The 16,532-nt window shown below is 52.3% G+C and overlaps 1 protein-coding gene across 3 annotated transcripts in view; it reads right to left on the reverse strand.

Moving 5' to 3' along the window:
* The window catches only part of RAB11FIP3 (RAB11 family interacting protein 3), an 80,800-nt gene that overhangs the window by 11,938 nt on the left and 52,330 nt on the right, over positions 1–16,532 (reverse strand). For 2 of the 3 annotated variants that reach the window (XM_058816108.1, XM_058816110.1), the window contains 4 exons: positions 14,892–15,079; positions 8,904–9,077; positions 4,224–4,358; positions 1,008–1,043 (listed from right to left, as the gene is read on the reverse strand). In XM_058816108.1, the coding sequence (XP_058672091.1) occupies positions 1,008–1,043; positions 4,224–4,358; positions 8,904–9,077; positions 14,892–15,079 (533 nt within the window). The remainder of the gene's footprint in view (positions 1–1,007; positions 1,044–4,223; positions 4,359–8,903; positions 9,078–14,891; positions 15,080–16,532) is intronic. The other variant, XM_058816109.1, reaches the window with a different exon arrangement.

A 16,532-nucleotide genomic window follows, 5' to 3' on the forward strand; every position in this document is an offset into this window, starting at 1 on the left:
AGAGGTGCAGGGAAGCTGCTTGGTCAGCACAGGGAGCAGAGAGAGTGTCAGGAACAGCAACATTCCCCAACTGGGCTCCCTGCTCCTCCACAGTGTCCCTGTCCTGCTGCAGGGAGAAATCCAACAAGAGCAGAGGGAAATCTCCCTCCTGAGTGTGGCAGAGGCAGAACAGTGAGGTAAGTGTCAGTTTATCCTTAAAATCAGGATGGCATGGGATAGGAGGGATGGGGGAGCTGGGAGAGGAAAGGTGAGCACCAGGTGACACTGAGAGGGGAGGGAAGGACCCTGTGCTCCAGAGATCTGCCTAGATATATCCAGTACATCCAATATCCCTGGGGATATGCTCACACAGAAAAGGTGACTGACATCACACAAGGTGGTTGTGCAGGACAGAAGCAGCACAGCATTAAACCTAGGTTTAAACCAGGGCTAAACCAGGGTTAAAATTCAATCAGAGCCATCTGCAGCCCACCCAGGTGTCCCAGAGTCCCTGACTGAGCAGGGGGAGCTGCTCCCACAAAGCCAAGTGCTGAGGAGGACATGGAATGAAGTGAAACAGGACCAAGAGATGTCTGAGGCAACTGGAATTTTGGGGGTGCTGGAGAATCCCTCCAGGTGGGGGAACTGACTGGTCTGGTCCTGCAGAACTCTACAGACACGGTGATACTGGGAGGGATCCCAGACTGGGACATATCCCAGAGGGGTATGTCCTTGTAGAGACTCCTTCCCTGCTCCATGTGCCCCCTGCTATGGCCCTGGCAGGACAGACCATGAGGAAAAGCCCCCCCATTTTTCCTGGAAGGAATCAGGTTGCCAGCAGCCTCCAGCTGTGTGCACAAGTGAGAAACCCCCATTCCAGAAAAAAGATCTCAGAATTAAACCTATTTTTCCCCAGCACTATGGAATATATCCAGAAATACAACCCTCCAAGCTTATTTTGAGTTTTCCTTCCATGGAGCCGGCAGCTCACACGGATCAAGCAAACAACAACAGGAGTATGAGCTTACCTTGCCACCTTCTTGCTGGAAAGTCTTTTATTGGGGCTGCAAAATGAAGAAAAAACAGGAAAGAGTTAGAAAAGCTGACAGTGGAGAGCCAGGGAAACAGGAAACTGCATGGAATCCGGGGCACATCCTCTGCTCTGGCAGGGAGCCCTTGGCATGCACCCCCAAACCCCTGGGAAGGGCAGGAGAGGGGCCACTCCTGTGCTGAAGAACAAGGAATAACAAAGCACATGGAATAATGCTGGAGGAGAGCTCGCTGCCCCCTGCCACGCTCTGCTCTCCTGCTGATCCCTGCCTGAAAACTGATCCCCAAGGAAAGAGCTAAGAATAGCAGGGAGCCTGGGGCGGCTGCAGCCCGGTGCTGATGGCACACTGAGCCACATGTCCTGCACCCAGGGCTCCCCAGGCCACCCTGCCACCCCCAGAGCTCCCCTGCACTGGGCAACACCAGCACATCCATCCTTCTGCCATGATCCCACTGATCAATCCATCCTCCTGCCCTTCCACAGCCACCATGCCACTGCTGGGCTCTGGGTCACCAGGAGATGCTGCCTGCTCCTAGCCCAGAGGCTTTAGGAGCTGTTGGTGGTGTCCCTGTCTGGATTTTGAGCATGGCACTGTTGCAGTGGCTGGGGAGGGGGATGAGCTTTCTCTCCTTTTCAGGGATAAGCGACAGGAATCACTCCTTGGATCCATGTCTGAGCCAGCTGCCACCATGCCACAGCGGTCAGGGATCAGTGTCACCACAGGACGAGCAGCCAAGGGCTGTGTCACCGTGTCCCACCTGCAGGGGACAGGCTGCAGGCTCTTCCTGCTGAGAAGAACCAGCCTTTTCCACAAGCAGCTCCTTGCTGAGATGCTCCTTCCAGTCTTCTGCTCCTGACTGGTGCTGGGGAAGTGGACAGGGCTTGGATCTCACTCCTCATCTTCCACCCACGCTGGTGTCACAAGATGCCACCGGGCCACACCAAATCCTCACTCAGCTCCAGTCCAAGAAGCAGCAGCTGCATTCCCTGGTGCTTAGCTCAGTTTTAGGAAAAAAATAACAAATAAAATCCTCTGGAAGTCCACTCCTGCCTGAAGCTGCAACACGAGTTCTTCGAAGGAGGGATTAAAAATAGCTTAGGACAATTTGCTTTGTAAAGTAACCCCCAAACCTGACTGGGGGCTGTTGTCAGGGTGACCAGCCCTGGGTCAAAGTGCATCCTCAAATCCCAGACTTCCAGGGAGCACAAGAGCTGCTGCTGGCTGGGCTTCAAGGCAGCTCGGCGCCCAAGGGGAGGAGGTCAGGGCCTGGTGTTTGCCAGGAATTGTAAGGAATGGCCCCAGCACTGGGGGGAAAATATTTTCCTCTGGAAAAATCTCCTGGGGAAGCAATGGCACCTGCAGTGTCCAAAGGCTGAGACACCAGCAAGGGCACTGGAACAAAACAGAGGCACAAAGACTTCATGCCAAGCTCCTGGAGGAGTCTTCCCTGCTTTCCCAGGCTGCACCCCAATGCTGGGAGCAAGCTCCCCAGTTTGTTCCAAGGATAAAACACTGTCTGTGTGTCCACAGTTCTTATGAGTGAGGCTGTTCTGGGGTGCTTTGGGCTTCATCCCAGCTGCCAGAATCCCCTGGAGGAGGTGTCTTCAGGCTTGTCCCAGATTTTGGTCCAGTTCCTGCTGTTCCAGGACTTGTCCCCTCTCTAAGGGCCTCACATCAGTGGTGATGCAGGGAGGAGCAGCAGGTCCTGCATGTCCCACACACTGCACAGGACACTTCCCATCCACAGCACACAAACAGGGGACACTGCCCCTTCCACACAGGCCCTTGGAATGTATTCCCAGTAAATGAGCACTTGGTGAGCCCTGAACACAGATGGAGGAATTGCACCTACTCACAGGGCAAACCAAAGCCTGTGGAATTCCCGCCATGATGGGACAGAGAAGCTCCACAGGAAATCCCACCCATCACAGGAGGCTCTGAGGTGTTAGGTAGATGTGGGGGAGAAAACCTGAAATGGAGTGGGGCTTCCAGGGAAAACCAGTGTTCTCCTTAATACCTGCATAACCTGAGACCCATCACTGACCCTCAAGGCCTCCAACAGCAAAACCAACTATTTAGCCAAGAAAAACAAAGGGAGAGACCTTTTTTCTCATTAAAAAGAATGAAATTCAAGCTCCTATTTGTTTTGCAGTTCTCTTCCTATAGACCAGGAGAGCTCCCAGATCACACTGTCCCTGCAAAGGACAGACAGAGACCAAGAACATGACAGACACCAGGTCTGAATAGCCACAACAGCCAGGAGAAGAAAGATTTATCACCAATGCCACCATCCTTCCACCCAGAGGGCTGCAACCAGCTCTGAATGAACAAATCAACAGGCAGAAATCCCTCTCCACTAGTCAGACACCACATCCAGCTGCTGCCTGGGAGACCTCCAAAACTCCATCCAAAACCTCCTGATGTTCCTGGTGTCTGTCACATCTCCCCAGCCCATGGTGACACCAGGGTGGGCAGGCTGTGGGTGAAGCTGGGTGAGATGAGACTTTACTGCTCCTTGTGGAGCAGGCTGATGCCTTCAGGTTGTTCCTGCAGCAGGAGGATGGGCTGTTCCTGCCCTTGCACACCACTCCCAGTCTTTCCTTGGTGACAGAAATACTGTGCATGGCTGTCACCCTGATTTTTTAAGATTTTCTAAGCCTTCTGATGTTTACATTCTTGTAATGAACTTTCTCGCCCACTTTCTGTAAATAACTTATTGGCTTGCATTCTTTTACAAAAGAAGAAAAATCTGATAGACTGTTAGTTTGTCCAGTGTCATTGGAGAGGTGGCACTGTCACCCTCCAATCCACTGGCACTTTTTTAGAAATCTATAAATGTTAGAGTCGGAAAATAAACTCCCCTTTTCTCACCTTGAGAACAGCAGTGTGTGCATGTTGTGTTGTTTTGTGTCCTGTAGTGACACATGGGCAGCTCACTGCTCCCATGGAACCCACCATGCACAGGCATGCAAAGAGCAGGGAATGCTCTCCTTGTCTGCCAGCATCAAAGGCTCCTCCTGCTCACCCTCCATGAGCTCCCCACCACCTCAAACACCTCCAGAGCCTCCTGTGGCTGGGTGAAACTCATCCCCTCCCCACCAGCACACAGAGGGAAAAGCTGTTGCAGACAAGGAGAGCCTCCCCAGGCAGAACATCCTTCCCAGGCTGGGATGGCCATGCACATCCAGTTACCTATTCATCTCAAGATCATTGAGGCGAGCAGAGAGATCCTCGAGGCGGTTGATTTGTTTGTGGCACTGGCTACAGTAAAACTCAAAAGCTTCATCTGCGAGAATGCTGTGCAGTTTGGCAGCGAGGGGATTGGTGCTAGAGAGATCACAAGGGTCATGTCAACAGCACAGAAGGCACAGGGAGCAGCTGCAGCCGTGGCTTCCACAAGCTGGGGGTACCTCAAGGTAGGGGAATTGTTGGTGGGAGCTATGAAATTTGAATTAAAATCTCAGGGCAGGTGGGGTCGCCTCCCACCATGGTTTTCGAAGACAAATTAAAACCAATGTGGGGATGCTGATAATAATATAGAGAACATTTCTAATTTAGACTAGTTTTTAACAATATACTGCTAATTGATAATTTGTAATTGCTCAATAGAATTTATATATACTGAGGGTACCTCAAGGTAGGGGAATTGTTGGTGGGAGATATGAAATTTGAATTAAAAAACTCAGGGCAGGTTGGGTCGCCTCCCACCATAGTTTTCGAAGCCAAATTAAATGTTCTATATATTATTATCAGCCAATGCGGGGATGCTGATAATAATATATAGAAAATTTCTAATTTAGACTAGTTTATAACAATATGCTGCTAATTGATAATTTGTAATTGCTCAATAGAATTTATATATACTGAGGATACCTCAAGGTAGGGGAGGTTTTGGTGGGAGGTATGAAATTTGAATTAAAATCTCAGGGCAGGTGGGGTCGCCCCCCACCATGGTTTTCGAAGCCAAATTAAAACCAATGTGGGGATGCTGATAATAATATAGAGAACATTTCTAATTTAGACTAGTTTATAACAATATGTAGCTAATTGATAATTTGTAATTGCTCAACAGAATTTATATAGTTGATAATTAGCAACATTTCCATCACTCTCCTTCCAGAGACTCCCAGCAGCTCTGAGCTTGGCCCACATTTCCAAACCCCTGAGTCAATCTCAATCCCCAGGAGCCCAGGGCAGGTGAGGTAAGTGCTTCCCACAAACCTACACCACTGCAAAGTTTATTTTCCAACAGGATTTTCCAGGCAATCTGTCCCAGGATGCTCCTGGTTTGCCTCAGTAAGTGCAGAATGAACTTGCACACTGTAGGACTGGGTGCTGTGGGCCAGGGCTGAATCTAAGGGGGATTTTAATGGATTTTGGGAAAAGGTTCTTCCCCCAGAGGGTGCTGGCACTGCCCAGGCTCCCCAGGGAATGGGCACAGCCCTGAGGCTGCCAGAGCTCCAGGAGTGTTTGGACAATGCTCTCAGGGATGTCCAGGGTGGGATTGCTGGGGTGTCTGAGCAGGGCCAGGAGCTGCCCTGGATGATCCTGGTGGGTCTATTCCCACTCAGGATATTGTGGGATTCCATGATCCTTTGGTCAGTGTCCCACTTTTCAATGGGATGCTTTAAAAGTAGAGCAGCTGTGCTGCTGCAGACCTGCCTTAGTAAAGCAGAGAGTCAGATTTTCACTGGAAATTTTTCACTTTTAAGCCAAGATGAAATGGATAGGTGCAGTTTAACACCTCACTCCTCCAAAGCACAGCCCAGCAGCAGTGCTGTGCTCCTGCAGGGAATGCCATTTGGGAAGGGCCATGGGGGTATGTATTTCACAGCTTGGGAAGCTGGGAGATATTTTCTCATGATTTGGGCAGGACAGAGAGGATTCTCAGCTGCAAATGGTTTGTGTTCATTTGGGGCCAGACTCCACAAACCCTTCCTGTGCTTCTGGAAGCCACGGATGTGAAACAAAGAAAGGTTAAATAGTGAAAAACCAAAGCAGTTCCATAAGAGAGACAGGTAAAGGTGTGAGCAAACACAAGCAAGATAAACCCAACAGGCATCAGGGAGGGGCAGTGAATCCTGGGATACACAAACACACCAGAAACTCCTGGCCTGGGGCATCCTGAGGGTGCCCTGGCCCAGCCCCCAGCCCAGGGTCAGGCCTGGAGGCTGTGCTGTCTGTACAGTATTCCCCAGCCCCCTCAGACAGGCTGGACACCAGCAAATGCCAAATTATCATCTCTTCCTATTCTTGGGAAAAAAAAAAATCAATTGCAAACCATTCCCTCTGCCCCTCAGGGCAGGTGTGGCCCTGGGATAACCTTCTCCCAGCAGCAGACAGGTCTGTGGCTCAGGGTTTGTGCAGGGAAGAGGTGACAGCAGCTGTGTGGCACCTGGGGGAAGGGATGTCCCTTTTCTGGGTGCTCTTGGGTGCATTCCCTTCCCAGGTGGTGCAGCCTGGGCCAGGTGGGAACCCAAATTTAACCAGCATTAATCTACATGAGAAGAGAAGTGTGGAGGAGAAGCCCCAGGCCAGGCTGGCAGCTCCTGGGGTGTGTGCAGATCCTGCTGGCCTCGGGCTGCCCTGGCTCCCTGCCCCTGGAGTGGGTGAGAGCTCAGCCCTGGGCTGTCCCCACCCACTCCAGGATGCTGATGGGTCCCCTCCAGCTCAGCACATTCTGTGGTTGTACAACACAGAGCCTCCCTGGGCCTCCCTCCATCTCCTGGAGCATCATTTGCCTTCCCCAGGTCCTTCCTGGTGGCTGGGATGGGCTCAAGGAGCTTTTCCTTTTATGTCCCACTGAGAACTGCAAAGAGGCTTTTCCACTGGATGGATATGGAAGGGAAGGCTCAAGAGGAGAGATCACAAAGAAGAATACAAGGACTGAGCAGGAAAGCACTGCACCCCAATGTTCCCTGAAGGCTCTTGGGGTTTGTCTTCATCTTCTAGAGTTGTGGCAGGAGAATTTCTAGAAATTATTCCCATTTAGAGATTCCTGGAATGGAAAGAGGCTGTGGTAATGTGGCCGTTAACCAGGGACAGCCTGTGTCCCCTCAGGTGTGTTTAAACACCCTGGGGCTGCTCAGGCATGGAATGATTTGGATGGGAAAGGGCATTAGAGCCCATCCCACTCCACTCCTGCCATGGCAGGGACACTTTCCACTATCCCAGGCTGCTCCCAGCCCTGCCCAGCCTGGCCTTGGGCACTGCCAGGGATCCAGGGGCAGCCACAGCTTCCCAGGGCCTGCCCACCCTCACAGGGAACAATTCCCAATTCCCAATATCCCATCCATCCCTGCCCTCTGGCAGTGGGAGCCCTTCCCTGTGTCCCTTCCTACCCAAAGTCAGAAGAGCTGCACAGACTCAGGGAATGTTTAGGGCAGGATTTCACACACACAACAATAATCCAAGGGAAGGCTAGGCCTGAGAGGCATGAGGAAATCCTTCAGCTCCAAGAGCCCCACGTTCCTGACTCCAGAGGCTTTGCAGGGTTTATCTGCAGCCTCCCTCCCCAGCAAGCCCCAGCAGAGAAGCTCCAGCACAAACCACCACAACCTGTGTGGCCACGTGCCCAGGGAGCCCCTCCCAGCACAGGGAAGATGGGATAAGGCGTGGATCAGATCCAGAGACAGAGCAGAGCAGAGATGCTGCCCTGGCAGAGCAAGATTGGAACACTGTCAGCGTGGGGAAACTGGGAGCTCTGGCCTCATGGTAAAGAAAAAGTTCAAGAGATTTAAAAGCTCCTTTAGCTGGGTATTTTCTTGCCAGGAGCCTTCTGGATGAGGCTGGCAGGAAAAATGAACACCAAGGCTGGGTTTTAATCAGAGTTCTTCCTGTGCCACAGCACCAGCACAGCCAGCCCCACATTCCTGTATGGAGCAAGCCAAGGACAAGCAGGGATCAGAGACTGTGCAGGGTATCCCAGTGCTGGAGCACTGCTTTCCTAAAGGGAAAGGTTGGGGATTCTTTACAGCAACTCTCCTATTTGCCATTAACACCTCCAACATTGCTGCTGCACCAGCCAAAAAGAGATGAGCCCTGACCTGCTCTTCCCTGCCAGCCCTGTGCACCCAGAATTGTCTAAACTCCGTGAAGGGTTTGGGAAGCTGGGAAAAACAGGAAGATGGGAAAAAAAAGAAGTTTTGGGAAGTTTACATGGCTGCAGAAAGGCGCAGATGTGTCACTCCAAAGAGAAAGAAGTATATTTTTGTCTTTAGCACCGGTGTGTGGCTGGCAGGGAACACTCCTGCTGGCAGAGTTGTGCCTCCAATGCAGGAACACATTCCCAGTGTTACCTGTCATCCCAGACACTTTGTGGGCTGCAGCACTGATGATATTCCAGCTTTTACTAATTTTCTTTAGACAGTAAGTATTGATAGGGTGTGTACCACCCCACCAGCTCCTCAGCCCATCCTGCTCAGACTGGAAAATGGACTTTTTCCTGGTTTCAGACCCTAAAGCAAGGAGGAAATGCTACAGCCTGCTTCCTGCTCTGCACATCCCTAGAGAAGGAATGCTGCTGCAGCTCATGCAAATCCAACCAAACATTGCATCAAAGCCCAAAATAATAAAAGAGGGAAAAACCATTAGAGTAATCCTGCAGGATCAGGGGTAAAGCTGCAGGTGATTTTCTCTCCTGGAAGGTTCAGTGAGGGAGAGTGTGACACTGGAAATGCAGACAGCTCTTCCACCTCCTGCTGGGTGTCACAGGACAGGCACTGACCAGGGAAAGGAACCATGAGGGGGGGAATTCCTCCTCCACTTCCAAGCCCATTATCCCCTTGGATCCAGAGTCTGCCAGGCTGGCAAATCCCAAGGAAACCCCAGTCCCACAGAGCAGAGTGAAGCAGCACCAGGGCTGGGCATTACCTGGGAGAGAGGAAGGAGGAGCTGCCAAAGCTGCTTTCCCCATTACACAAAGGGTCTGGGAACAGGTCGGCCTCGTTGCCCTCCCCGTAATCCTCGAAATGCTCCTCCCCGCTGATGACGGTGACAATGGAGTGGCTGAGCTCGGAGCCCAGGGCCAGCTCGTGGGGGTGGGACCTGGGGGAACAGACAGACAGAGGTTAGAGGGGCCACAGCAGCCTTGGCATTGCATCCAGGACATCCTCCTTCTGAGTATGGGGTTTGCACTTGGCAAGGGAGTGTGGGAAGCTGATGGAAGTTTCCCCCATGTCCAGCAGAGCCCATCCCTGGACTCCTCTCCCATGTCCAGCAGAGCTCATCCCTGGAATCATCTCCCATGTCCAGCAGAGCCCATCCCTGGAAGTTTCCCCCATGTCCAGCAGAGCCCATCCCTGGAATCCTCTCCCATGTCCAGCAGAGCCCATCCCTGGAAGTTTCCCCCATTCCAGCAGAGCCCATCCCTGGACTCCTCTCCCAGGTTCAGCAGAGCTCATCCCTGGAATCCTCTCCCATGTCCAGCAGAGCCCATCCCTGGAAGTTTCCCCCATGTCCAGCAGAGCCCATCCCTGGACTCCTCTCCCATGTTCAGCAGAGCCCATCCCTGGACTCCTCTCCCAGGTTCAGCAGAGCCCATCCCTGGAAGTTTCCCCCATGTCCAGCAGAGCCCATCCCTGGTGGCTCCAAGATGGACTTGCTGCTGGCTGAGGTTGACCCCACCAGGAATGGCACCTCTGGGATACCAGATTTGAGAGGGAAAACACAAAAAAGGGATGGGGCAGTGAACTGAGTGCAGAGAAGAGTGAGGTGAGGACACTGGAGAGGAACAGCTCTGCAGGGCCAAGAGCTGCTCCAGGCACCAGAGCTGAGATTCCCCTGAGATTCCTGGGATGACCCCGAGATTCTGTGCCCATGGGGAGGCAGCTGTGTCCCAGCAGCCCATGGAAGGCAGGGAGGTGCAGAAATGCACCTGCAGCCCCTGCAGCAGCCCAGGCCTGGAGCAGGGGGTGCCTGAGAGGGGCTGTGAGCCCGTGGGAAGCTGTGCTGGGACAGGATCCTGCAGGGACCTGCAGATCCATGGAGCCCATGCTGGAGCGGGGTCCTGGTTGGATCTGTGACCCTGTGAGGGACCCAGGCTGTGCCTGAAGGAGTGACCCCACAGCAGTGACACACAGGGCAGCAGTTCCTGGAGAACCCATGGGATGGACTCAGGCTGGAGAGGCTCAGGGAGAGCTGTCTCCTGTGCAATGGACCCACACTGGGGCAGGGAAGGGAACTCTGACTCCTCTCCCTGAGCAGTGGTTGGAACAATTTTTGATGAACTGACCACAACCCCCACTCCCATCTCCCTGTGCCTTGGGGAAGGAGGGATGGTGGGGGGTGAATGATTTTTTAAGGTCTGATTTTACTTCTCATTATCCTGCTCTGATTTGTTCAGTAATAAATTCAATTAATATCCCAAATTCGAGTCTGTTTTACACATGATGGTATTTGATGAGTGATTTCTCCCTGTCCTTATCTCAGCTCATGAACCCTTTGTTATATTTTCTTTTCCTGTCCATCTCTGGAGGGCAGGGATGGAGCAGCTTTGGTGGGTTCCTGGTGTCCAGCCAGGGTCAACCCACCCCACCAAGGGAGTGATGTCCAAGTGAGTGATGTGCCCATTTTGGCAGAGTAGGACAGGACAGAAACAGCCCAGGCACCACTAGGAAGTTCATGGTGATTTTTTACCCCAATAAACCAAGTTTTTCCACTGACAGCTGCAACTGGGGACACTCAGACTTGCAGGACAGTGGCCAGGGTTGGTGACAAGCCCTTGCTTGACTAAAACACCAATTTCTGTGATTGTCATGGCAGAGAAAGAGCTGGGCATATCCCAGCCCCATCCCAAATGCTGTGAGTTCCACAGCAGCCCGTGCCAGGCTCACACTTGCTCGTTGCTGCCTAATCCTCTCAAGGCTTTAACCCCATAACCCTGGGGGATTGGTGCTGGGGAGGGGAGGGCTCAGGCAGCTGGGACAGACCCCCTGCAAGACAAAGGAGCCCTTTCCCTGCTCCTGCTGGGAACACACTGTGTGTGACAATGCTGCAGTGGGGAATGCTGCTCCACGTGTTTTTAACACCAGAGCCAGGAGGCTGCAGCGTGTTAAAGCTCAGTGCAAACCCTGAACACACCCAGCACAGCTCCTGGGATGTCCCTTGCTCCTGAGGGGACACAGCTGAGCACAGAAAAGCTCTGGAAGAGCCTTTCCATTGCATGGAGACACGGAACCCTGGAATGGTTTGGGCTGGAAGGATCTTAAAGCTCAGCCCATTCCATCCCCTGCCATGGCAGGGACGCCTTCCACTGTCCCAGGCTGCCCCAAGCCCCATCCAACACTGCCAGGGATCCAGGGGCAGCCACAGCTGCTCTGGGCACCCTGTGCCAGGGCCTGCCCACCAAGCCAAGCCCCCTTTCCTGCCCAGGACTATGGAAGTTTCCAAATTAAGCTGGAGAAAAGGCAGGAGGGATTTGCAACAAACGGGCTGTGAAAGCAGCCACAGGGCCACAGCTCTGTGTTTTGGGGGGTTTAACAATGCTCTGCTCTCCAAAATTCTAGGCTAAAAATCATAATAATATTGGTTTATTACAGAAATTGGTATTGGCTATGCCCTTATCTCCATGCACTTGCTAGCAGAGAGAAATGGGATATGAGCAGATTGCTGGACTAAACCAGAAAGAAAAAAAGATTACAGATAAGCCATTTATGACAAAAAAACTGCTCTATCTGAAGGATTTGCCCTTATCCTGCTAATATAAACATGTCAACCCTCCAGATCTCTATTTAACCACAAATAAATCCAGCCCAGCTTGTGGGCATCTGCACATACTCCTCCTGCCCTTGGAAGTACCAATATTCCACAGTGGGATCCACTGGAACCCATCCATCCCTGTGGTGAGTCAGACCTTCACCAAAAGCAGTGGAAATCACTCCAGGAATAGAAGCCAGGGGGTGGAATTGATAATTCAGAAGCAAAACCCAAGCCCAGAACTCTAAATTTGGGGTTGTGGTTTGATAAGCACTGTACAGAAGCAGATCTGATCAGGCACCTGGAAACCCTCAACCTAGGCAGTAAATTATATTTCCTATTCCCATCTTGAGGCTCAGGCAGCTTCAGGATGCAGAGTCCAACTAATCTTCAGTACACACAGCCTAAACAAGCTTTAAGCTCAAACCATTTCAGGTATGTTGAGCTCTGAGAGCACCTGAGAAGTGATGCTGAAGCTGATTCAGCCCAGCAGCTGCACTGGGGGACTGTACTCTGAGCACCAGAGGTTTCCTCCTGTGAGGTCTGATGGCACCAAAACCAGCCCTCAGCACTCCCACAGGTTCCCATTTCAAACCTTTCAAATCTAAAAATCAAACCAAGTTCTTGGGTGCCTGGAATTTGCACACATTGAACAATCTGGGAAAAGGCCTGGACAGGGTGCACAAAGGACATCTGACCTTCCCAAGCCCACAGCTGGGGTAACAGGGAATAACAGAATGGTGTGGGTTGGAAGGACCTTAAGGCCCACCCAGTGCCACCCCTGCCATGGCAGGGACACCTCCCACTGTCCCAGGCTGCTCCCAGCCCTGCCCAGCCTGGCCTTGGGCACTGCCAGGGATCCAGGGGCAGCCACAGCTGCTCTGGGCACCCTGTGCCAGGGCCTGCCCACCCTCACAGGGAACAATTCCCAATTCCCAATATCCCATCCATCCCTGCCCTCTGGCAGTGGGAGCCATTCCCTGTCCTGTCCCTCCATCCCTTGTCCCCAGTCCCTCTGCAGCTCTCCTGGAGCCCCTTCAGGCCCTGGCAGGGGCTCTGAGGTGTCCCTGGAGCTTCTCCTCTCCAGGTGAGTACCCCCAGCTCTGCCAGCCTGGCTCCAGAGCAGAGGGGCTCTGAAGCATCCCTATGGCTTCCTCAGGACTCTCTCCAACAATCCTGTCCCTCCTGTCCTGCTGACCCCAGCCTTGACAAGCATGGGGACCACCTGCTCTCCCCCCTTTCCCCAGGCAGTTCTGTACCTACAGGCAGGTGAATCCTGTCCCCCCATGTCCCCAGGCATTCTGTACCTACAGGCAGGTGAATCCTATCCCCCATGTCCCCAGGCAGTTCTGTACCTACAGGCAGGTGAATCCTATCCCCCATGTCCCCAGGCATTCTGTACCTACAGGCAGGTGAATCCTCTCCCCAATTCCCCAGGCAGTTCTGTACCTACAGGCAGGTGAATCCTCTCCCCATGTCCCCAGGCAGTTCTGTACCTACAGGCAGGTGAATCCTCTCCCCATGTCCCCAGGCAGTTCTGTACCTACAGGCAGGTGAATCCCAGGCAGGCTGCCTTCCCCAGCGGGCGGGAGCGCACGCAGGCTGCCATGGCCCTGCAGGGACCCCGTGCTGCTGGCAGGGAGCTCTCAGCTGATTATCTCCCAATTTAACTGTCACTGAGCTGGCCTGCTGCAGTGAGAAGAGCCCAGCTGGATAATCCCATTTCTGCTCTAATCCACAGCACCCTTTCAACCCCGGGCCTAGTGCTGCTTGTTGCCTCTGTGATGTCCCCAGATGGGATTTTGGGGTGGGAGGGAAGCTTGGAGCTCCCAAAAAGCAGAGCTGCAAGCACTCCCTGGAGCACCAACTCTGGGCCTTGTGTTTTGGGACAAACCTCTTCCTGTGTGTTACAGACCTTAAGCAAAGGGGATTCCAGAGGTTTGGTGTAGATTGGTGTTCTTGGGGCACTAACCTGGCACTGGCAGATGGACTGACATGTCCAGGATGGGGCTTGGACAAACCTGGTCTAGTGGAAGGTGTCCCTACCCATGGCAGAAGGTGGAATTAGATGAGCTTTAAGGTCCCTTTCAACCCAAACCATTCTGTGATTCTGATCCTAAAGGACTTCTTCCCTGCCCTCCTGCCTGCCAGCATCCCAGTTTCACCCCAAACCCCACTTTTCCTCCAAAAATGGGGTGGGCCCAGGAGCAGTTTTGCCAGCAGCAGTTCAGACCCAGGGAAGGAGATCTTGGCTCACATTTCTGTGCTCCAGGCAGAGGTTTCAAACCAGTTATTACAGGAGGTGGTTGCACATCAAAGGGCACACATGTTTTTAGGGAAAACAAAAATAGAACGAGTTCCCCTCCTGACTGGAAAATTATATGTTGTGTTTCTGGCTTAAGTGATAGATTAAAAACTGCAAGTCTTTCAGGTGTTTGGATCACCTGAGAAGTTATTTTAGAGGTTAAAGATGCTAATGAGGGTACAGAAGATCTCCCAAGGCAAGCAACGATTAACTCAAAGAGATTGCCAGGCTAGGCTCCAAACCAGCCTACACAAACCAGCCTAATTATTCTCCTTATTCCTCCAGAAGAGCTATTTTGGTCTTGCATGTTGTTACAAACACAAAATGATGCCTCAGGTTTCAGCTTTTATATTTTTCATAATCTGTACAGCTTTAGTGTGTGGGTCTGGGATTTGTATTAGGGGATGGTGAGCTCTCTGCACAGAGCAGGGAGACTAAACAATTCCTTCTCTAGCTGGGGACCAAGGATAAATGATCCAAATCTCAGGCCCAAGAGCACAAACAACATGGACTGAAGAGAGAAAAACAAGGAGGATGGGACTTCATGGGCTGGGGGTATAATTGATGAATTAAGTCCAATATGCAAATGGAGCAGAACTTATAAATGTGACTGGTTGTTCATTTTGTGACCATTTTGGTTCATTTTGGGTGCAGTCCTGGCTGGGCTCTTGTGCTGCCCAAGGTGCATCCATCGAACCCTCCTAACAAATTCCTACTTTATTCTTTAACTCCATCAAATCTCTGTTCTAGGGCAGCCTTCACAAGGCATCAGAAGAACAGCCCAATTTCCAGCAAGACAAACTGGGTGTGAAGCCCTGGGGCTGTGTCTCCCCCATGCCCTGTGTGGGGTTTCTCCTCACCCATGCTCCGGCTCCTCGATGGGATCGGTGAACTCCGAGTGCACGGCGGAGTCGATGGCGCTGTCGGTCTCCACCTCGTCGTGCATCTCGTGCTGCACCAGCGTGCTGGTGTCCTCATCTGTGAAGGTCTCACACTCGCTGTAGGTGCTCTCTGAGCCCATGTAGGCACTGTCAGTCACCTCATTTGCCTGCTTAAAACAAATACACAAGAAGCAAAACGATAAGATTCTACAGCTGAGTGGGTTCGTGGCAGAATTTTGGCTGTGCTGCATTTCTGAGCACAGGAATCCAACTTCTGGAATCACCCCAGGCCCAGGTGCTGCTCTGTGGGCACCACAGGGTGCACCTCAGCCTTTGCAGGGCTTGGGAAGCAGATCACAGAAACAGGGACTAAATAAGAGTTGGAGGGAGGTTTTGTTGTGAGCCAGGATGGATTTGGCCAGGGCAGGAGGGATTACCCACTGCTGACTCAGCAGTTCCCATCACTGCTGCTTTCTCCCACCCCATTCCAAGAGGACATGCTATTATTAATCTGAATTCCCTGCAAAAACCACCATTCAAAACTCCCAATTAGCCCTTGGAGCACCTTTTTTTTTTTTTGTCCTGTCTGGTAAAACCATCCATCCCTCAACAGCAAATTAACTGTTTCTAAATCTCCAATACATCTTCTGATTTGCAGGGACTCAAATCCCCACACTTCAACTGGAGCAGCATCTCAAATCCATCACTGAGCAGGCTCTGGGAAAGCAGCAGGGTTTGTGTTCTAAGATTTATAGTGCAGGGGGAACTGAGTTTTCCAGTTCTGCACCCCAGGCAGGTTCAGCTTCAGTTTCAGCTCCCACACACAGGCAGGGACAATCCCTTCTGATGCTGATCTCTGGAGAGCCATGGCAGCAGCAGCAGAACCCCCCCAAAAGGCAAAGTTCTTGTTCCCCCTCACAGTGCCAGCCCCTCTCCTAAGATTTGGGGATTTCCCCAGCATGCCTTGGAGCAAATGAAGGAATTTTGGGATTGCCAGTGCTGGTGCTGAGCTCCAGCTGATTCCCTGTCACTGGGCAGAGGGGTGGGAGCCCTCCTGCCAGGCCTCCAGGTGAGGAGCTGCCCATGAGAAGCCATCTGCTCCTCCTGAAGTTCACCTGGTGGGATCCCACGTGCTCAGCTGCTCCTCCAGCACAGCAGCAGAGCAAACAGCAGCAGTTTGAATGCAGACTGAAGCAAAACCCTTTACCCCTGCCAGGGCACTCAGAACAGTTTTCAGGGCTTTTTCCAAGGGTTTTAGAGAAAATCACGTTTCTCAAAGCACTGTATTCATAAAATCATGGAGTGGTTTGAGTTGGAAGGGACTTTAAAGCCCATCTCATTCCACTCCCTGCCTATTCCACTACCCCAGGTGGCTCCAAGCCCCACCCAGCCTGACCTTGGACACCTCCAGGGGCAAAAAGGGACAGAAAATCCTGAAGGGATGGAGAGAAAGAGCTGATACCAGCAATTCCCACTCCATGTGGCCACTGGGAGCAGCCAAGTGCCTCAGCCCAGCCCTGCTTTGCTCTCCCAGCCCTGTGCCCACCACACTCAGCAGGAGGGACACAGCCAGGAGCTGCTCTTGGAAGCCTGGCTCAGCTCCCACCTGGTTTGTGGACA

The sequence above is a fragment of the Ammospiza caudacuta genome, chromosome 17 (genome assembly GCF_027887145.1).
Source record: "Ammospiza caudacuta isolate bAmmCau1 chromosome 17, bAmmCau1.pri, whole genome shotgun sequence".
In the NCBI taxonomy this organism is placed as follows: domain Eukaryota; kingdom Metazoa; phylum Chordata; class Aves; order Passeriformes; family Passerellidae; genus Ammospiza; species Ammospiza caudacuta.